This window comes from Hypomesus transpacificus, chromosome 6 (assembly GCF_021917145.1).
Source record: "Hypomesus transpacificus isolate Combined female chromosome 6, fHypTra1, whole genome shotgun sequence".
NCBI lineage: Eukaryota > Metazoa > Chordata > Actinopteri > Osmeriformes > Osmeridae > Hypomesus > Hypomesus transpacificus.
The window spans coordinates 8904900-8922323 of NC_061065.1; the positions used below are offsets into that span (position 1 = coordinate 8904900).

The following is a 17424-nucleotide window of genomic DNA, read 5'->3' on the forward strand; positions in this document are numbered from 1 at the left end:
AGACCTTTTACGAGTAGCGTCACAGAGGGCTGCACACCAGTCCATAGATGAAATGTTACTTACCTGACCGGTGTGTTCTGTCTCATCCTTGTTGATGATGTACATGAGGAAGAACCTAGAGGGAGAGATGCAAACGTGATGATTAAGTACAAGAGACAAGACAGCCCTTGGAATGTGGAATGTTTCTAGAACATGTGGAAAGGATGTTCTATCACATTCTGGGTGTTCTGGGATCAGGCTGACTTGACTCACAGGTAGTTGGCCAGGTTGTGCTCTTGTAAGGTGTGGGTCTCAAAGCCGTGGGGTATTCTGTCAAAGTAGTCATTCCCAATGCCACAGATGAAGCACTTGGTCTAAAAAGAGAACAAATGTCAGTATTTCAAACTTTTAAATGTATTCTGTATAACAGTTTTTACATGTATTGCACAACATACAAAATCGGAAACGTAATTACCTCCATGTCCTCCTTCACCTGCTCCTGCTGGTCTCTCAACTCTCCGAATGCGTCAATGATCAAACCTAGGGAACGACATCATCAGGGGATGGCAGCAGTATTGAAGAACACACATCCTCAGTAATACCAGGGAAACACAAGCTGCCTTTAAGGGCCCACTCTCAGTCCTCTGACATGACAGAAAATAACTATACAATCAAATGTAAGAAACCAACTACCTAACTATAGTTTGAAGAAATATGTACTAAACACTAAATTGAGATTTCCATCCAGCTTCTGTACAGTTCACAGTGCCCTCTCCAGTCAGAGTGGCAGGTCAGAGATCACCCACCCTGGATGATCGCCAACAAGATGACGATGACAAAGAAGAAGAAGGTGATGTCGAAAATGATGCGCCACAATTCGTAGGGGTCTCCTGCAGGGTCGACGAGTTCATCCCCGATGCCTCCACCTGCTCTCACTCCGACATACATGTGGAACAGATAGCACTGCGGAACACAGAGGAATGTTTGGGTCAGTTTCATTATTATTCTTTTTCGATGGCAAAATAATAATACTAATGAAATTAAGAAATACCTCACAAGAGGGAGTGTCTTTCCATACTTATACACTAAGACTTGTAACAATACAAATGTAACAATACAGAGAATACAGGTTTTTGTATTTGTATAAATTTCTTTTTATAGTTATTGTATGGATGTTTTTTTATTTTTATAGTTATTTTATACCTCACAACTGTAAGGTGTTTTTTAAACAAATGTTAAACACAGTAAAAGGAGTTTTTGGGACGTACAGTCATCATGTCGTTACACTTCATATCCGGATCATCCTCGTCCTCGCTCTTGTTGTAGAACTTGCGGAAGAAGTTGAAGGCCACCACAGTGTAGAGGTAGACCACCACGGCCAGCAGACCCACAGTCAGCATCAGCTGCAGAGACACAAGAGACAACATTACTCTGCATGGTGTACCACACACAACTGGTATGGATAGTAATAACCACATCGCCCTCTGCAGGCACGAGCTGAAAACATGCCTGTTTCCCGTTGTGGGTGACCGAGGACAGAATGGTGCGGAGGGTCTTGACGCCCATGGCGATGTCCAGGAGATGAACGGCAAAGAAGAAGTTGTTGAAGTGTCCCAAGATGGACATGACGGTGTACCAGATCAGATAGAGGAAGGACTGAAGGAACAGGTGGAGAACAGTGTGAGGTGACAGTCTTGATGTCATGATGAAGCTCAGGACCTAGGCAGCATGGAGTCACACTTACATTGTCAGTCAACACTACTCCCATCTTCCAGATGTGGTACTTGGTATCGATGGAGCTCAACCTGAATGTGGCAGAACAGAGGGCGAGATCACGCTGACCATCTGTGGATGACGCATCCTGTCCCTCTAGTGCAGACACGTCAAACCTGTGGCCCGTGGGAAGCTTTCCGCAAGAATGCCAATCGGATTTTAAAGAGAACGGGTTTTCTTTTAAGTCTTGTTCACTTATTCTGTGTTCAGTGTGTTTCATTACGTGCTTCAGCAACATGATTCACGGCCACATCGGGTTCCTATTGCTTAGTGGTGTAGCCATCAGAGATGGCCACCAAGGTGCTGTCAGAGACTAACAGACTGCTCTAGAGCTCCGTGGTGGACAGTGACTCACCAGGACACGAGCGAAGCCTCCCTTGCCACCGTCTCCTCCGTGGGGTCGAAGTCCAGAGCGCTCTTATCCAGTCCCAGCAGCTCTGCGATCCTCTCGGCTCCGTACAGATCACCATACTTGTTAATCACCTATGCAGAGGAGGAGGATAGGGTTGGGTGGTTATGTCGATTCCTGTTGGCACAGCTCTCTGCCTGATGTTTGGCGCAGTGCAGAGGTTCTCACGAGATCGGCCCACCTACCTTACGTTTCACAAACTTGTCCCAGTAGTTGTTGGGGAAAGATCTACAGAATAGAAAGTGTACAATAGGTGACCTCAGAAAAATGCATGAATAGAGTTCTACAAGTACACAGTTTGTTGTTGTTTCTGTAGTATAGATGGGTTTGAGGGCTCAAGGTTGGTTCACGATAAGTTCTTCCAGTGTGAGTCAGTGCTCTCCTGGCAAGAGGCAGGAGGCGGGAGGCGGGGTCTGGGTTTTGTGTTTGGAAGGCTTACGGGGTGTTGATGACCATGCGGTCCCACTGGCCCTTGATGTCTTCATCAGACGGTTGCTCGGTGATGTAGAGCCCATCAAACTCCAGCTTCCTGGCGATCTCCTTCTCTCTTTTAAACACCACCAGGGGCACCTGGGATTGAGGGAGGGATGGATAGATGGATGGTGGGTGGACACGCTCAAGTGTGAACGCAATCGAGAAAAAGTGTAGTTCGCTGGCTATTGGATAGTAGACTAGTGAGGTTGTGACTGTCTGTGGAATGTGTGATGTTTCAGTGTAGTGAGATGGCGGAGGGGATCCCTCACTGAATTGCTCCTCCCAAGGTTTCCCTGCAAATTTCTTCTCTAAAGATTTCTCTGAGAGTTCTTCCTTGAGGGTTTTAGACTAGTTTAGACTGGTTTAGATGCATTCCTATGGGCCTGTGTGAAGCCCTCTGTGACACTGCTTGTAAAGAGGGCCATAAGGATAACATTTGCTGGATTGATGTGTAGTGTGTTCACCTTCAGGTAGTAGTAGCCCAGCACACACAGAGCAGCGATGAGCGTGTGGAATATGGACAGGAAGGTGAGAGAGGGAGCCATGTAGCCACTGCTCTCCTGGAGGACAAACCCGTCCATGTCCAAACCGCCATCGTCCTCCTCCTCTTCAGTGACTGTCCAGGGATCATCATCCACTTCAGCCTCATCCCCGGTCACCTAGAGGCACAGTGAAGACTTTCGTTGACGTTTTTTCCAACTCATTGCTATAGTGTTCATGTTTTTGAATTCATTATGATTTCATTTAAGTGTGCTGGATGAGAATGAAAATATTTCTCAGTCAAAATGTCTCATGTTATATAATGCCATGATACTTAATCTGATCTGAGACTAATAGCAGTCAAACAAAAAACCCTCTTCATCAGCTGTCACTAATCGTTACACCCTTTTACCTTGTAGAACAGAAGGATGAAGTTGATGGCGAAAGACATAAAAAGAGCCAGGAAACGCATGTTGTAGAAGTTGCGAGCCAGGTAGTTCTACACACACACGGAACATTAAATCAGACAGTTACCAAGAAAGTCCTTTCAGGACTCATTAACGTAGGTGCATGAATTAAACATCAAGTCAGTAATGATTTAGTGGAACGCATTCATCTGGAGAGCAGTTTGGACTAGTCAGTTCCATTACTTTCATTCCAGGCAATTTAATCAGTATGTATTTAGCCTTACGGGGGAAAACTGAACCTCTTGATCTTCAGTGAAAGTTTCTACCACTGAGTTAAACTCACCTAACGTGTGTTCACAGCAGTGTGTGGTTGTTGCTTACCAGCATCTTGGTCTTGTAGACCTCCAGTACAGCCACAACGCTGCTCATGAAAGCAGTCTCCTTTGATTGGCTGGATCTGACTTTGGGGGCGGGCTTCTCTTCAACGACAGGCTCCTTTGACTCTACTTCCTTTGGCTTGTCCTCCTTCTCCTTCTTCTCAGCGCTGAAACAATACAGTTTATTCATTTTGTATTTATTACCCATCCTCTATTTCAGTTATAAAAGGCCATTGGGATTGGGACTCACTCTCCTTTCTCTGGTTCAGACTCTGGAGGCTCTGCAACCTGCTGCAATGAACACAAAACCAAAAGGTCCATTTACCCCCAAAAAATTAGAAATCTCATGTTTTAAAGAGGGACATGAAATAGTCAAACACGTGTTTTGCTGACCTTCTTCTGCTTCACTGCGGCAGTCTCCACTTTCAGCTCGGCCACGTCTCCCAAGCCCAGCTCCGCCGCGTGCTTGCCTCCTTCCTTTTTGGATGGGTTCAACAAATCCATGACCATGTCCGCCTCAGCCTTGTCTGTCGGCACCGCCATGGCCATGTCCGTACTGCCCGCCAACTCCGCCTCTGCCTTCTCCCCTTCCAGCACGTCGCCATGGATACCGAACTGGGTGGGGTCGGGCATGTTGCCCAAGATGTCGGTCACTTTCATGTTCTTGGCGCCTTCGACGAGACCCCCGCCGAACATGGAGGACCAGATGAGGTGGAAGAACCCGAAGACCACGCTGTAGATGCCCTTGAAGAAGCCGGTGAAGAGCATCCAGAAGAAGGAGAAGAAGCCCTGGATTATCTCCTTGATGCTCAGTTTCTTACACCTCTTCAGCTGCTTCTTCACGTTCTTGAAGGTCAAGGCCTTGCGGAAGTTGCCAATCTTCTTCTTGACGGAGTGGCAGGCCAGGGTGAAGGCCGAGGCCGACTCCATGGCGTTTTCCTCGTCCTCCCCCAGTTCCTCCAGGAGGCTGTGAGCCTCCTCCTCCTCGTCTTCAGGGCGCTCCAATACGTCCGGCTCCGAGATCTGAGAGGCCAGCTGCATCTCAAAGATGGTGTCCTCGCAGAAGTTGACGAACATCTCCATCTTCTCGCTCTCGCCGCCCATGTTCACCACGTCGAAGATGAACTGCCTCTTGGACTCCTTCACCTGGGGCTTCTCCCACTGGGTCCTGCTGGACTCGCTGATCACAAAGTAGACCCTCTCGATGCGCTTGCCGCTGCCCATGATCTCGATGCGGCCCAGGTAGGGCTCAAAGTAGTGGAGCACGCTTTCCGCCAGGTCCAGGAAGGTGGCCAGGCGGGAGTCGTGGGGCATGTGCTCCGACAGGTTAGTCAGTAGGACGGCCACGTTGAAGCCGATGTCCTTGGCTGGCTCGTGGAAGCGCTCCACAAACTCCTCGTAGTTGAACATGTCGTTCTCGTCGGCCTCGGCGCAGCAGAGGAGGAACTCAATCTCTGACTGGTTGTACTGCTTCTGGGACTCCATGGACTTCTGGAACTCCTTCTTGGAGATGAAGCCCTTGTGGTCCGGGTCGTACTCCTTGAAGTTGTCGGAGGTGGTCATGTCCTTCAGCTTGAGGAACATGTCGAAGAACTTGAGGATCATCTCCACGTTGCTGGAGGATTCCACCAGCGTGTCCACCATCTGCTTTCCTATGGTCCCGTTCACCACGTTGCCTAAGAAGAAAAGACATCGAAAAACAAAAGTTTAAACTAATGTACCATACAGACTTTTTTACTTCATCACCTCTGTAACATTTCTAGCAAGCATCTGGAGTCTTACATCCCTTCATCAAATGGCCTGTTTAGCACGTGTCATGGTGTCTGTGTGACTGCTAAACTCTTACCCTCCAGCAGTGACAGCATCATGACAATCATGTCCTGCTGAAGATCCATCAGCTCCTTCAACAGCTCAATCTGGCTTGAGTCCTGCACAAACACCACCAATCACCAGCCTCATCTCAGTATACAGCTACACATTAAATCATGATTCAACTCATCATTTCATTGTCGTTTCTATCTCTGTATTTATCAGCGCTCTACAGAAGGTTTGGTCTGATGTGGCCCTCTCCCTGAGAGGAAGATGAAGAGTGCCAGTGTTTCACCTGGGACAGCTTCATCTGCATGTTGGCAAACACATGCAGGAAGCCAACCACTGCATCCCACAGTCTGCTGTGGGCCAGGCTCTGCTGGTTCCCAATACACGGACCCTGGATAGAGAGAGAGAGAGGTGGGGAGTGGATTATGGATATGGGGGGAGGAAGGAAGGTTAGTATGGGGAGGGGGAAGGAGCAGTGAACAGGTTGATGAGAGGGGGATTACTTCTTTAGAAGTATTAACTGCAGAAATTGTTAAAGCACTTAATCCCCTGGGGGAAATTGGTAGTATGGCAGACTCGCCCATAACCTATGCTGCCATTCTGTGTGCAGCTGGGTTAGCCTGCATTCTAACAACAAACAGAGGGCCTGGGCCTTACCTGGATGTACTCAGTGAGGGAGTTGAAGATCTGCTTGGCCACAGCCAGGGCTTTGGAGAAGTTGATCTGTCCTGGCTCGTCAATCACGTCTTTCCCAGAGTAATACCAGTAGAAATCACTGATTGATTCCTGTGAAAGAGATCTCATATAAGTATTTCAATTTCATGCTCAGACAGTGATGATGGTGAGTGTTTGTTTGTTTCACCTGAAGGCGCAGGAGGTAGTCCACAGTGCTGATGATGATGTTGACCGTGGTAGTATTTCCTGTCTGAGTTCTCAGGAAGTCCTGGAAATCTAGCAAGAACACATGTTACACAGAGTGCTGTATTTTGACTTGATACGAGTCAGCTGCTTAACAGCCAATTCCCATTTTGCTATAGGAAGGCTATGTATTTTAACAATACTATAAATTACTATACAATGCATATAAAAATTGTGGTTCCATTTGACGATGTCATGATCTTACCTCCATTGTGACCCTCGCAGAGAAGTTGCAAAAACCTAAAAAGATCCTTCGTGAACTCATCGTTCTGTAGCACTTTGGAACCTTGGGGCGTAGGAGATGAGGGTGAGGGCCACTTTCAGACCAGGTCACAGCATACAGGGTCATTTAATATGTCATCATTAACATGTCATCAACATGTCATCAACATATGAAACTCTCCCTTGGCACCCGGCACTCTGGACAGGCCTGCTAGCACAGAGACTGGCTGCTGAGCTGCGGGGGAGGTCTGGTGCTCACCACACTTGGGAAGCCCAGGGACTTCAAGCACTGACCTGACTGAAAATGCTTCAAAAGTGATCTGATGAATACTGTGAGACACCAGGACATTTCAGTAAGCTGTGGTTAGCCAAGTAACTTTCACATTCACCAGTCTTTTATATATATATAGATATATCTATATATAGATGGTTTTTGACGTGTTTTTTTTTTCTTCAGGATATTCCATCAAACCATCCACCAGCACTGAAGAAAGTACTGCTGTCGAGGGTGACTTGACTTCACTATACAGAGTGTTGTGTGAGAGTTAATCGCTTGAAACCAGCTGTGTGGAATAAGCCCAAATCATTCCAAAGCAGGTCAAAGCGAGTCTGACAAACTGGTTAAACGTCAGAAGAGGAGCGCTTTTGCCCACCACAGTAGTACAATTTCAGTTAGTCATGTTACCGGAAAGAAAAATGGTACCTACAAACACACAAGCAATGCTTCTAGAAAGCCTTCGACTAGCATGCAAGTCTCCCTGCAGATAGAGCCATGGGGTGAAGCATTCCCCAGAAAGGAAGGGGTGGGGGGGTCAAATGAGGCAGGGATGGCGTACGCATGGAGGTGACATACAGGATGGCGCATGGCGGAATGAGCAAGATCTAAATAGGCTACAGTATTTACCCTTCTCAGAGTTGTCTGCCATCGATGGGGTTTTTTTATTTTTATGGGAGGAGACAAACAAAAAAGGCAGACATAGGCAGAAGAGAAGACATTGAGTATCAATAGGGAAAAAGAGGAAGATAGAAATGTGTAGACATCAGTTACTGTAGGAGTGATGAGACAAGGAACATGCAGTTAAAAGAAAGTTTAAGAAAGAGGGGGCTTCTAGGCACATGAGACTTAAGATACCTACTGTATGGAACCTTTTTACAGAACCTTATAAAAAACAAACGTATTTACTGGAATTTAGAGGTATACAGGTAGAACTGTTATGGAGAGTATGTGAAGTGGGGTGGATGTTTCTTGTGTGTGTTTATGTATGAGCTTGTTGTGTTAGTGTATGGGTGTATTTGGGTAAGAGTGTGTTGTTTGGTTGAGTGTACTATGTGTTTGCTTATGAGAGTGTTTGTGTAGGGTTGTATTGTGCGTTTGTGGTGTTATTACATTTACATTACATTTAGTCATTTAGCAGACGCTCTTATCCAGAGCGACTTACAGTAAGTACAGGGAGTGTAGCCAGAGCAGTCCCAGTTCTCTGATGCCTCTAACTAGACATTGATATTTGAAGGAAGGTCCATATTTGGGCTCTTTCTCTCAAATTAGAGTTTCAAATATCCCTAGAAGCTTTTAGTGCTTGTGCTTCAGTCACTCCATCACAGCTGTCTGTCCTGCTATTTCACTGAGTACACAAAACAAATATACAAAACTGACTACCATAAATTACTATATGATTCTATTCATTCACAGTGAATTAAATTCAAATGGGACATTTAATTCTCGGAAGCCTGCGGTCAACTTTAGCAGGCTATAGATTTACACCCCATATGTGCTTTATCTGATCCAAGACAAGCTTCCTAGAAGATCGTTTGTAGCACAGGGTCTTTAACTCTTACTCACACTCGTTGACTGGTCACCAGACATTCATCTGGTAGTGACGTCTCAAGGACTACTGACTCTCGGACTGTAGCACAACCAGTAAGAGCGTGCATCATCGAACACGCATGTCGGGTTGAATGCAATTTGGTTTAAGATCAGGGCCATTTGGAAGATTGTGTGACACCAACATGTGACCAACAGCTTGGCTCGAACCAACATGGAGATTTGGAGGAAAGCTAGACAGACACAGAGAGAGTCATGGTTTGGCTGAACAGGCAACGTCTACTGAAGCTGATGTTTCTGTTTACTTACTCGACCCTTCCTCTGTCACCATCCCGAGACAATCTGCTTTGTTTTGCCTCTCAAATGCGTTCAAGTCCAGGACACTAGGAAACAAACACGGTTCTCATCAGCACGGCACAGACATCAGATCAGATATGGAATAACTCACTGAGTTGTCAATCATTTAAATTCCCTTTATTGCACTGTTCACACCAAACGCGAAGAAAATTATTTGAGCGAATGAAGCGAATTTCCGCTATCCGTTCATTTGTGTTTATTCACGTTTTTTTCTTTCTTCGTCAACCGTTTCCCAAATGACTACTATAAACAAATACGGAGTAGTGTCGTTAGCAGAGGATGACCACAAACAGCTCCATTTCTTCTAAGACGTCTGTTATGCACATTTTACATGCAATCTCGCTGCACCAAAAATTATAAGCATAATGATCTTGAAGGAAATTCAAAAGTTAAGTTGTCTGTCAATACCTGCATGACTGCATGAGTCCCGATAAGCTCTTGAAAAATCCAGCATCTCTTTTGTCTTTCAGGTAGCTCAACATTTTCTTCAATAAGAAAGGAAATAATGTTTAACAAGGCTCCCTTTTGTGTCAATAGTGGAGGCAGATATGTGTTCAAGATGGGTGTGTGCTATCACCAGTTGTATATCTTGAGTTAATGTGGTGAAATATTAGTGTTTGTGTATATTAGTGTGTATGAGGATATGTGTGTGTGTGTGTGTGTGTGTGTCTGACCTTCTGGACCAGCACGTTGCCTCCATTGAGTATGGAAATCCCAAGCTTGAGGGTGCAGGTCACCATGGGACCCAGTCTCCCTGGAAACAATACAAGAACTTTGTCAAAACACACTGTGTCCTGTGCTGGTTTGTGTCTGTAGTAAAAAGTCGTCATCATCATCATCATCATCGTCCCCATCATCATTATCATCATCATCATTGTCCCCATCATCATCGTCCCCATCAGCATCATCGTCCCCATCAGCATCATCTTCCACCATCCCATCTTTTCCTCATCCTCATCCCCATCATTCTCCACATCCTCCTCCTCCTCACCTTTACTAGCGCTGATCATCTGCAGCACCATCTCAGCAGCGCCACGAGCGTGCAGCCTGGCCTGCTGGTACAGGATCTTCTGCTTCTCCATCTCCTTTTCCTGTAGGCGCACACACACACACACACACACACACACACACGTCACATTAAAAGTCAGATCAAAGTCAAACACTGTGTTGAAATAACAACCTAAGTTTCTCTGAAATGTCAGTGCCATCAGTCACTGATACGATGGTGTGAATAGGAGGATAATAGAACCTATCAGCCTGCGAGACTGTGATGATATGACCCGCCCTGTGAGGTCAGGGTACAGACACAGCAGTAGGGAGGCCACACAGGAACTAGCACTCACCTCAAACGTCTTCTCTTTACCTTCTTCTTCCTCCTCTTCCTCGTCCTCTGCACAACTCTGAAGAGAACAGGGATATGACAATAAATCCATCGAGACTCTCCTATGTATCTACCATGAACAGTATTTACTGTCATCGTAACGTGTCGATGTAATCTCGAAACCCTATTCTACTGATCTTTAGCTACAAGAAGCACCTTTGCCATCATGTCCGCGTACGCAATATACAAAGGATCTTCTTCCAGGTAACTGGGGAAAAGAAAGAACACGATAGTTGTCAAGGTAACACAAAAAGGTCGCAAGTTCACTAACGACCAACACCCGAGGAGGAGTGGAGAAACCCTGTGTTTATGTTGGGTTTTAACAGATGGTGTGCAGAAACGTTGCTCGTCGTGCCAGCGCTCTCCTTACCTCCTCTCTGTGAGGGCGTTGTGACTAAAATGAAGGATGAGCTGATGAAGAGGGTCGGGCTGCACCTCGGCCTCCTCCTCTTCCTCCTCCTCCACGATCTTCATCGGGGTCTTCTACAGGAACCCACAGGGGTCAGCAGTTAGCTTGGAATCGCCTCTTTCTTAATCCTGGTCCGTGTTTTAGACGTTTCCCTCCTCCTTAATGCGCCTGCTTCAAACGCATGGGTTGTTAGCAAGCCCTGCAGAGGCCTGATAACGACCCTTCATTTGAATCAGGTGTGTTGGAGCAGGGAAACATCTAAAACATGCAGGACAGGGGGTTCCGAGGACCATGATTGAGAAAGGCTGATCTAGCTCATCATGTCAGTCACTCGCATGGGAACTACCACATTGATACTAAGGCCACGACTTCAAGCAATCACCGTCATGTTTTAAGTCTGCTTTAGAAAGAATACAACTACACTGAAACCAAGCATTGACCATTAACATTAACATGACTACCAGCATGCAAGCAGATGGGCGTCACCCTCGATGGATAGGGCAGCGGGGGTTTGTTGAATGTCGGATGGGATGTGTTCCATATCAGTTGTCCATGCATGTTGCTATTGGGATGCAGCTGATGGGATGCAGTGTGTGGACAGCTGGCAGGATATATGACCCCAGTTAGTGGTGACACATCGTTACTCCAGATGATTCAAAACTAGCCAATCGCCAAAACAAAACCAGCAAACGCAGGTACAGTAAAAAGCAGTATTTTTCTATTCTCTTTTCAGCTATGGTTAATATACCCTTCTACCAATAACTTCCCTGGTGATCCAACTGAGAAACTGAATGTATATTACATCATGATAGATGACATATCATTCTACGTATATTAATTGTATAATTACGAGTGTATTTTTGAATCAAGGTAAAGAACAAGTGAACGTACAGTGGATGCCGTTTCAAAATGGTGGATTTGTTGACTGTGGCACACTGTCAGACACACTAAGTAAAAACAACTGAATCATGATCTCCACACGAAGCCAGCATGCCACCCGACGTCACGGTCACGGTCACGTCACAGACTTACAGAGACGGTACGACACCTAATGGGGGTCCAGCTCTGACATCAAAACAGCTAGAGACCGAGGGCTGGGCCCCCTCTTACCCCGCTCGGGAGAGAGCCTGTGTTTCTAGAGGCGTGGGGGGCAGCGGGGCTGACATTGAGTCTCCTGTGTCTGGCATGCAGACCCCGGCCCCTGAGGGGCCTCTGTCTGGAGGCTCTGGCACAGCTAGCATGGGGGCCCAGGGGGGCCCGGGCTGGGGGGCCCTCACTGACGTGCTCCAAGGGCTCGACAGGCACAGGGCTCAAGAAGCATTCGCCGGAGAGGACTGGCAGAGCGGCGCCAACACAGGGCATACAGGGCAAGGCTGAGGCCAAGGCTGGCAGAGACACGAGCCTGGTACTTACTGCCATGTCCTGCACTAGCTTCTCCTCAAAGAAGTACTCCTCTGTCTCTATCCAAAGCCTCTGATAGCCAGTCATGAAGAGGTTAATAGAGCGATGCCTGGGGGAGGAGGGGGGAGAGTGGTGGAATGGAAAAGGGGAGGAGAGGGAGGGAGGGAGGGAGGGAGGGAGGGAGGGAGGGAGGGAGGGAGGGAGGGAGGGAGGGAGGGAGGGAGGAAGGGAGGGAGGGAGGGAGGAAAGAGGAGGAATGAGAGTGAAATTAGGGTGGGTTTCGGTAAGTCGGAGGGGCGGGGGATGAGAAGGAGGGAAAAGTAACAGGAAGTGCATTCCAGGCAGGGTTGTGATTGGTCGATGTGGAACCCACTGGCTCTTCTGACTGGTCACCTCTGACAGCTTCATGAAGGAACAGAATCGGCCCAACCTGCTTGATGACTTGGTTGAATACTCAAAATCTAAATAGCAGGAAGGACAGTTATACACTACAGAAACATTTACAAGTAAGTACATTAAATATATAAGTTCCCATAACACAGTCATGATTTTGACAATCACACCCTATAACACCGCATAGCAGCTGCTCATGATACGTTTACGCATAATAATTCAAAAGACACCATTGGTTGTTTTGTTGAGGTTGACCAATCAGAATCAACAGTGCAGACTGGAGGCTGAGTGAGTCACCATAGGCTGGAAGGATGGGGGAAGGGGGATATGACGCATTCGCCCCGAGGTCTTACATTACCGTTAGCACGGAAAACAGGCGGTCAAAACTAGAGCCTTGGAATGCCTTCTCCAGCCAAACGTACCGATAGCCACTCAGGAAGTAATTGTTATTTTTGTATCTGAGGGAGAGTATCGCATTATGCAGGAAACAACAGGAAGTAGCATGAGGTTAGAGTAGAGGGTTGGGAGGAACAGAGATCTGAGAGACAGAAACAGCTGATACCTGTACCTGATACCTAGCTCCATAAATAGATGGGATGTTATCTTCTATATCAACCTAGACAGTATCGGTCGAAGTATGTCTGATGTCTGATTTGACCCAAATCCAGAGAGTAATCCAAATACTTATACTTCATACCCTGACTGAATCAAAAGCATTTTCTTTTTTCCTGGTGGTGGGAGTTAGCTGTGGTTGTGTGTGAGGGGGGTGGGAGCTGCCGTACCTGGGCAGGTTGTAGAGAGGAGCCATGCGGAAGCACGCCACTACAGCACGCTTGCGCTGCTTGGACAGCAATTTCTGCGGCACCAACTTCTTGTTCCTCAGAGGCAGCTCCACCTGAAGAAGAAGCAGTACATTATAGTGTGTGTCTATGTGTTTGTGTGTGTGTGTGTGTGTGTATAGGTGTGCATGTGTGTCTCTGTGTGTGTGTGGTCACCTGCTCCAGGTTGTAGACTGCAGCGGTGATGCTCTGGACTCTGTCCACCGTGAACTCTGGATCAGTCTGCTCCTCGGTCTTCACCACCACATCCCTGTACAGGTTCATCTGCCACTGCACTGCTGGGTCTTCAGACTGGACACACACACATAAAACAGTCATGTTTAAAAATAAGTTGGTCTAATGCAAAAAGCTAGGCACACGGTCCTCTTATCCAGCCTACCTTGTCTTGAAGATGGAAGTTCTGGCGCAAGTAATCCTTCACTTCATCATCACTGTCTTTCTGTTCGGGCAAAAATTATATTTGTTAAAAACACCACAGACGTGATTTGACTGCAGATCAAGAGGTCATAGGTTCAAATCCCCCCCTTTCTACAGTACATCGCTTTGAATAAAGGCATCTACCTTATTATAATTATTATTAATATGCAAATATTAAGTCCCTTCCTATGGTTCCTCTGGTTGTGAACACAGAGTGGGGGTTGGGGTTAGGCTTTAGCTCACCAGGCTATAACGTGTCTTGCCCAGGGAGATCAGCTCCTGGTCTCCAGGGGTGCACATGTTGAGGCCGATGGGCAGCATCTTCTTCAGCGCCGCCACGATCAGGGAGGTCTGAACGGAGTAGAGCTCTCCTCGTCTCTGCTTGTGTTTCCGCTCCTGGTCTCCGTCCGACTGCAGAGAGCAGAGGAGATCATCAGCAACACTGGGAGCTATCCGGTCAGTACGTTACACATAGAACATTTAGGATTGTGGAACTGAAGTAATGTGAACAGAACCCCGTTGCCTTATCCTGTTGTACTGAACTCATATCGAAACGTGACCCCAAAACCACGATACATACCAAACCGTGACTTCTGTGTTCTGTTACACCCCTGCTATATAGTTGTACTCTTGACAGGCTAAACTGAGAACACAAAATCTGTAATCCCATAGCATCAGAAGCATCAGAGAGAATTTAATTTAGAGGGATTTTTAGGGCAATGCTGCCAAGCACTTGTGTCTGAATATCCAGTGAGTTCAAAAGAACGGTGGCACTGTCAGAATGATTCAAACACCAAGTGTTACTGTGACAGTCAATGTAGTTACTTCTGGAACCAAATTGTGCATTATGAACTCCTAACTCACATTTACTACTGAAAAATGTAAACGTGAAACATTGCCGTTGTAAAATAACATGTAGAGAGTTCAATTAAAATAGCGTGGACAAGTCACATTGATGTATAGCCCTTCTACTAGCATAGCACATTTGCTCAGCAGATGAAAACATAATCAAACTAATTGCAGGGCACAGCAAATGTGCTGATAAAGTCTGATGAAGCCTGACCAAGGCCTGTTTGTGAGTCTTTCCAAAGCTGCTGACAGAGGAAGGAACAGAGAGAGGGGTGAGATTATCTCTGTGGAGCCCAGGGGAAAGCCTCTCCTCCTCTCAACTCAGAAGCCCTCGCTTCATCATCTCAGGCCTGCCGGCCAGCAGGAGTGATAAAGAAAGGCTTTTCTCCAGAGGGCGAGAGCCTCAGGCCATCATGACTCACTTCCTGTGTCTCGCAGCTGGGAATGAGTCAGCAAAAGACACGGACATGGAAGCCAGTTTATAAAGGTGAAAGACCTCCTCTCTTGCTTACCTTAAATAATAATATTAATAACGCATCTCATTTATAGTTAATCGTTGAGGCAATCTCTCGGCAGACGTATCTATATTTTTTAAGCAATCATCCAATGTATAAAAAGCAATAAAAACCTTTGACATCTTGGTTTTGCTGACTCCCGTTAAGAAAGCCAGGTTGTTGATTTCATTCTGAACCACAAAGTTCTGCTCCTCTCTTTTGAAGTTCTGTAAGGTTAGAGGACAGACAGCACACAGAGACAGCGCCTCCCTCAGACAAGTCCTTCAAACCCAAAACGACGACGTGGGACTTTAGACAAAGAGGACAAACTCACGTGGGATTTGCACCAGAGGTTGAAGATCTCGGCTACCATCCTGAAGAGCTCGGTGGAGTCTGCATCTGGCTTCTTCAACCACCTGGACCTGAAGGAGCAGCAGGCACACTGGTGTTTAATTCTTTTAAACTGAATGAATGTATCTATCCTGCCTTGTAAAGTCATCCCATGAATATTGTTTATGAGCTAAGATAAGCCACTTGCAGATGAGACTTCAGCTTCAGTGTCTGGCAGTAAGGAAGTCGCTAGCCTACCTGTTGTTGTCTATGTAGCGGATGAGCATGGGGTAGAAGGCGTAGAGGTCTCTGCAGAGCACGGCAAACTCGTCCAGGACAAGGAGCTCTGCTTCCTGTGTGTCGCACCTCCCCTCGGCCTTCAGCAGCTCCTCCTCTGACACCACCTGGACGCACGGTGATGATGTCAACACACCAGTCTGGCACTGGTCTATTGGACGCAACGTGAGACGAGGCCATTTCCTCTTACCTTCACCGTCTTCTTCTTCAGCTTTTCCAGCGTCGGCAGGAAGTGACTGCTCAGGAGGTCCGCAGCAGCCTTGCCGATGATTGGCTGAGAGTAAACTGCAGTGATAACAAAGTGTCATGATTACTGATTTATATTTCCATTTGTATTCATGTCGCAGACTTGGGCATTTTACCCACAGCGACACACAACAAATAGCATACAGTGCAAACATTTCACAAAGGACTTTTCCGGAAAAAGAAGAGAGCTCTGTCCAGAGGAGGTCAGGCCAGCCTGACCTGCAAGCCTCTTCATCCAGGAGGCATCGTCCATCCCCAGGTTGTTGTTGAGGATCTTCAGGATGTTCCCAAGGATGATGCTGAGGTGGTCTGAGGTCACCCTGGTGCAGGTCAGGGTGTCAGGGTCAGAGTTCTCCGGACCTTTCTCCCACCAGTTGGACAGGTAGTTACACACCATGGGGAGGATCACCTCAATCACCTGCAAGAAGGAGCTTTTCAGTTCAGCTGGCTCTGGTAATCACAAGGAACATTCAACGATCCTAAACGACATTCAAGATCCCAAAGGCAATTCCAGAGAAGAAGATCAACAATACTATGATCTGCTCTTTCCATCTGCTACTGGACTCTTCAACAAGGCCAAGGACTCCCACTGACATTCATTCATTATTTAACCCAGTATCTGATTGCACTATTGTACTACTGTATGTTGATCACCCATGCTGCTGATTCTTATTCTTATTTTTATATATATTTTATTTAATATTTAAATTGTTTTATTTTTAGATTGTTTAGCTCTTAGGAATAGTCAAACTTTGTACTTTTACTTAATTTAAGATTCGTATATGTTTAGTATTTGCACCTCCCTGCCACAGTAAATTCCGTGTTTGTATAACATACATGGCGAATAAAGCAAATTCTGATTCTGATCATTTCTACATCAGAAAGGATAAACACGTGATTCGGCTGAACCAGATCCACATGGTGTGTTTTCCACTACCAACACAACTCGCTTTGAGAAAGGTGCCTGCTCCGAAAAGTCTCTAATTTCCTGCATTCCCTCCATACGGATGGATGGGCGTTCATCAGGGCAACACTAGCTCTCCTGGGTGAACTGACTTCCTGCCCCCCCCCCCCCGCCCTGCACACCTGAGGCATCTCTGTGTAGCGAGCACCGGACTCTGAGATGTCGTGGACCTCCTTCAGCAGGCCCTCCAGGTCGGGCAGGTCTGGACACATCTCCTCCACCGTGTCGGGCATGCTCAGAACTGGGTGCAGACCAACAAGGAATCACTCATCACACCAGTGATGGATATCAGCTATCACTAAGAAATGAGTTTATTACATATGAAAATAAAATATCTACGCTTAGAATTTCTTATAGACAAGGTTACT

General features: G+C 46.6%; 1 protein-coding gene across 7 annotated transcripts in view; it reads right to left on the reverse strand.

The window, feature by feature from the left end:
* ryr3 (ryanodine receptor 3) overlaps positions 1 to 17424 on the reverse strand; it is a 77702-nt gene that overhangs the window by 1351 nt on the left and 58927 nt on the right. For 4 of the 7 annotated variants that reach the window (XM_047021757.1, XM_047021754.1, XM_047021755.1 and 1 more), the window contains 39 exons: positions 17179 to 17297; positions 16312 to 16510; positions 16037 to 16131; positions 15808 to 15953; positions 15554 to 15641; positions 15354 to 15446; positions 14120 to 14287; positions 13839 to 13898; positions 13616 to 13750; positions 13403 to 13515; positions 12240 to 12336; positions 10788 to 10900; positions 10574 to 10625; positions 10380 to 10436; positions 10028 to 10127; positions 9711 to 9790; positions 9445 to 9521; positions 8989 to 9062; positions 7762 to 7776; positions 6841 to 6921; positions 6580 to 6668; positions 6375 to 6503; positions 6004 to 6108; positions 5746 to 5827; positions 4293 to 5575; positions 4150 to 4190; positions 3904 to 4066; positions 3528 to 3614; positions 3100 to 3294; positions 2601 to 2731; positions 2347 to 2389; positions 2108 to 2235; positions 1724 to 1784; positions 1489 to 1635; positions 1248 to 1382; positions 786 to 942; positions 455 to 519; positions 253 to 353; positions 64 to 115 (listed from right to left, as the gene is read on the reverse strand). In XM_047021757.1, the coding sequence (XP_046877713.1) occupies positions 64 to 115; positions 253 to 353; positions 455 to 519; positions 786 to 942; positions 1248 to 1382; positions 1489 to 1635; positions 1724 to 1784; positions 2108 to 2235; positions 2347 to 2389; positions 2601 to 2731; positions 3100 to 3294; positions 3528 to 3614; positions 3904 to 4066; positions 4150 to 4190; positions 4293 to 5575; positions 5746 to 5827; positions 6004 to 6108; positions 6375 to 6503; positions 6580 to 6668; positions 6841 to 6921; positions 7762 to 7776; positions 8989 to 9062; positions 9445 to 9521; positions 9711 to 9790; positions 10028 to 10127; positions 10380 to 10436; positions 10574 to 10625; positions 10788 to 10900; positions 12240 to 12336; positions 13403 to 13515; positions 13616 to 13750; positions 13839 to 13898; positions 14120 to 14287; positions 15354 to 15446; positions 15554 to 15641; positions 15808 to 15953; positions 16037 to 16131; positions 16312 to 16510; positions 17179 to 17297 (5156 nt within the window). The remainder of the gene's footprint in view (positions 1 to 63; positions 116 to 252; positions 354 to 454; positions 520 to 785; positions 943 to 1247; positions 1383 to 1488; positions 1636 to 1723; positions 1785 to 2107; positions 2236 to 2346; positions 2390 to 2600; positions 2732 to 3099; positions 3295 to 3527; positions 3615 to 3903; positions 4067 to 4149; positions 4191 to 4292; positions 5576 to 5745; positions 5828 to 6003; positions 6109 to 6374; positions 6504 to 6579; positions 6669 to 6840; positions 6922 to 7761; positions 7777 to 8988; positions 9063 to 9444; positions 9522 to 9710; positions 9791 to 10027; positions 10128 to 10379; positions 10437 to 10573; positions 10626 to 10787; positions 10901 to 12239; positions 12337 to 13402; positions 13516 to 13615; positions 13751 to 13838; positions 13899 to 14119; positions 14288 to 15353; positions 15447 to 15553; positions 15642 to 15807; positions 15954 to 16036; positions 16132 to 16311; positions 16511 to 17178; positions 17298 to 17424) is intronic. The other 3 variants (XM_047021758.1, XM_047021759.1, XM_047021753.1) reach the window with 1 other exon arrangement.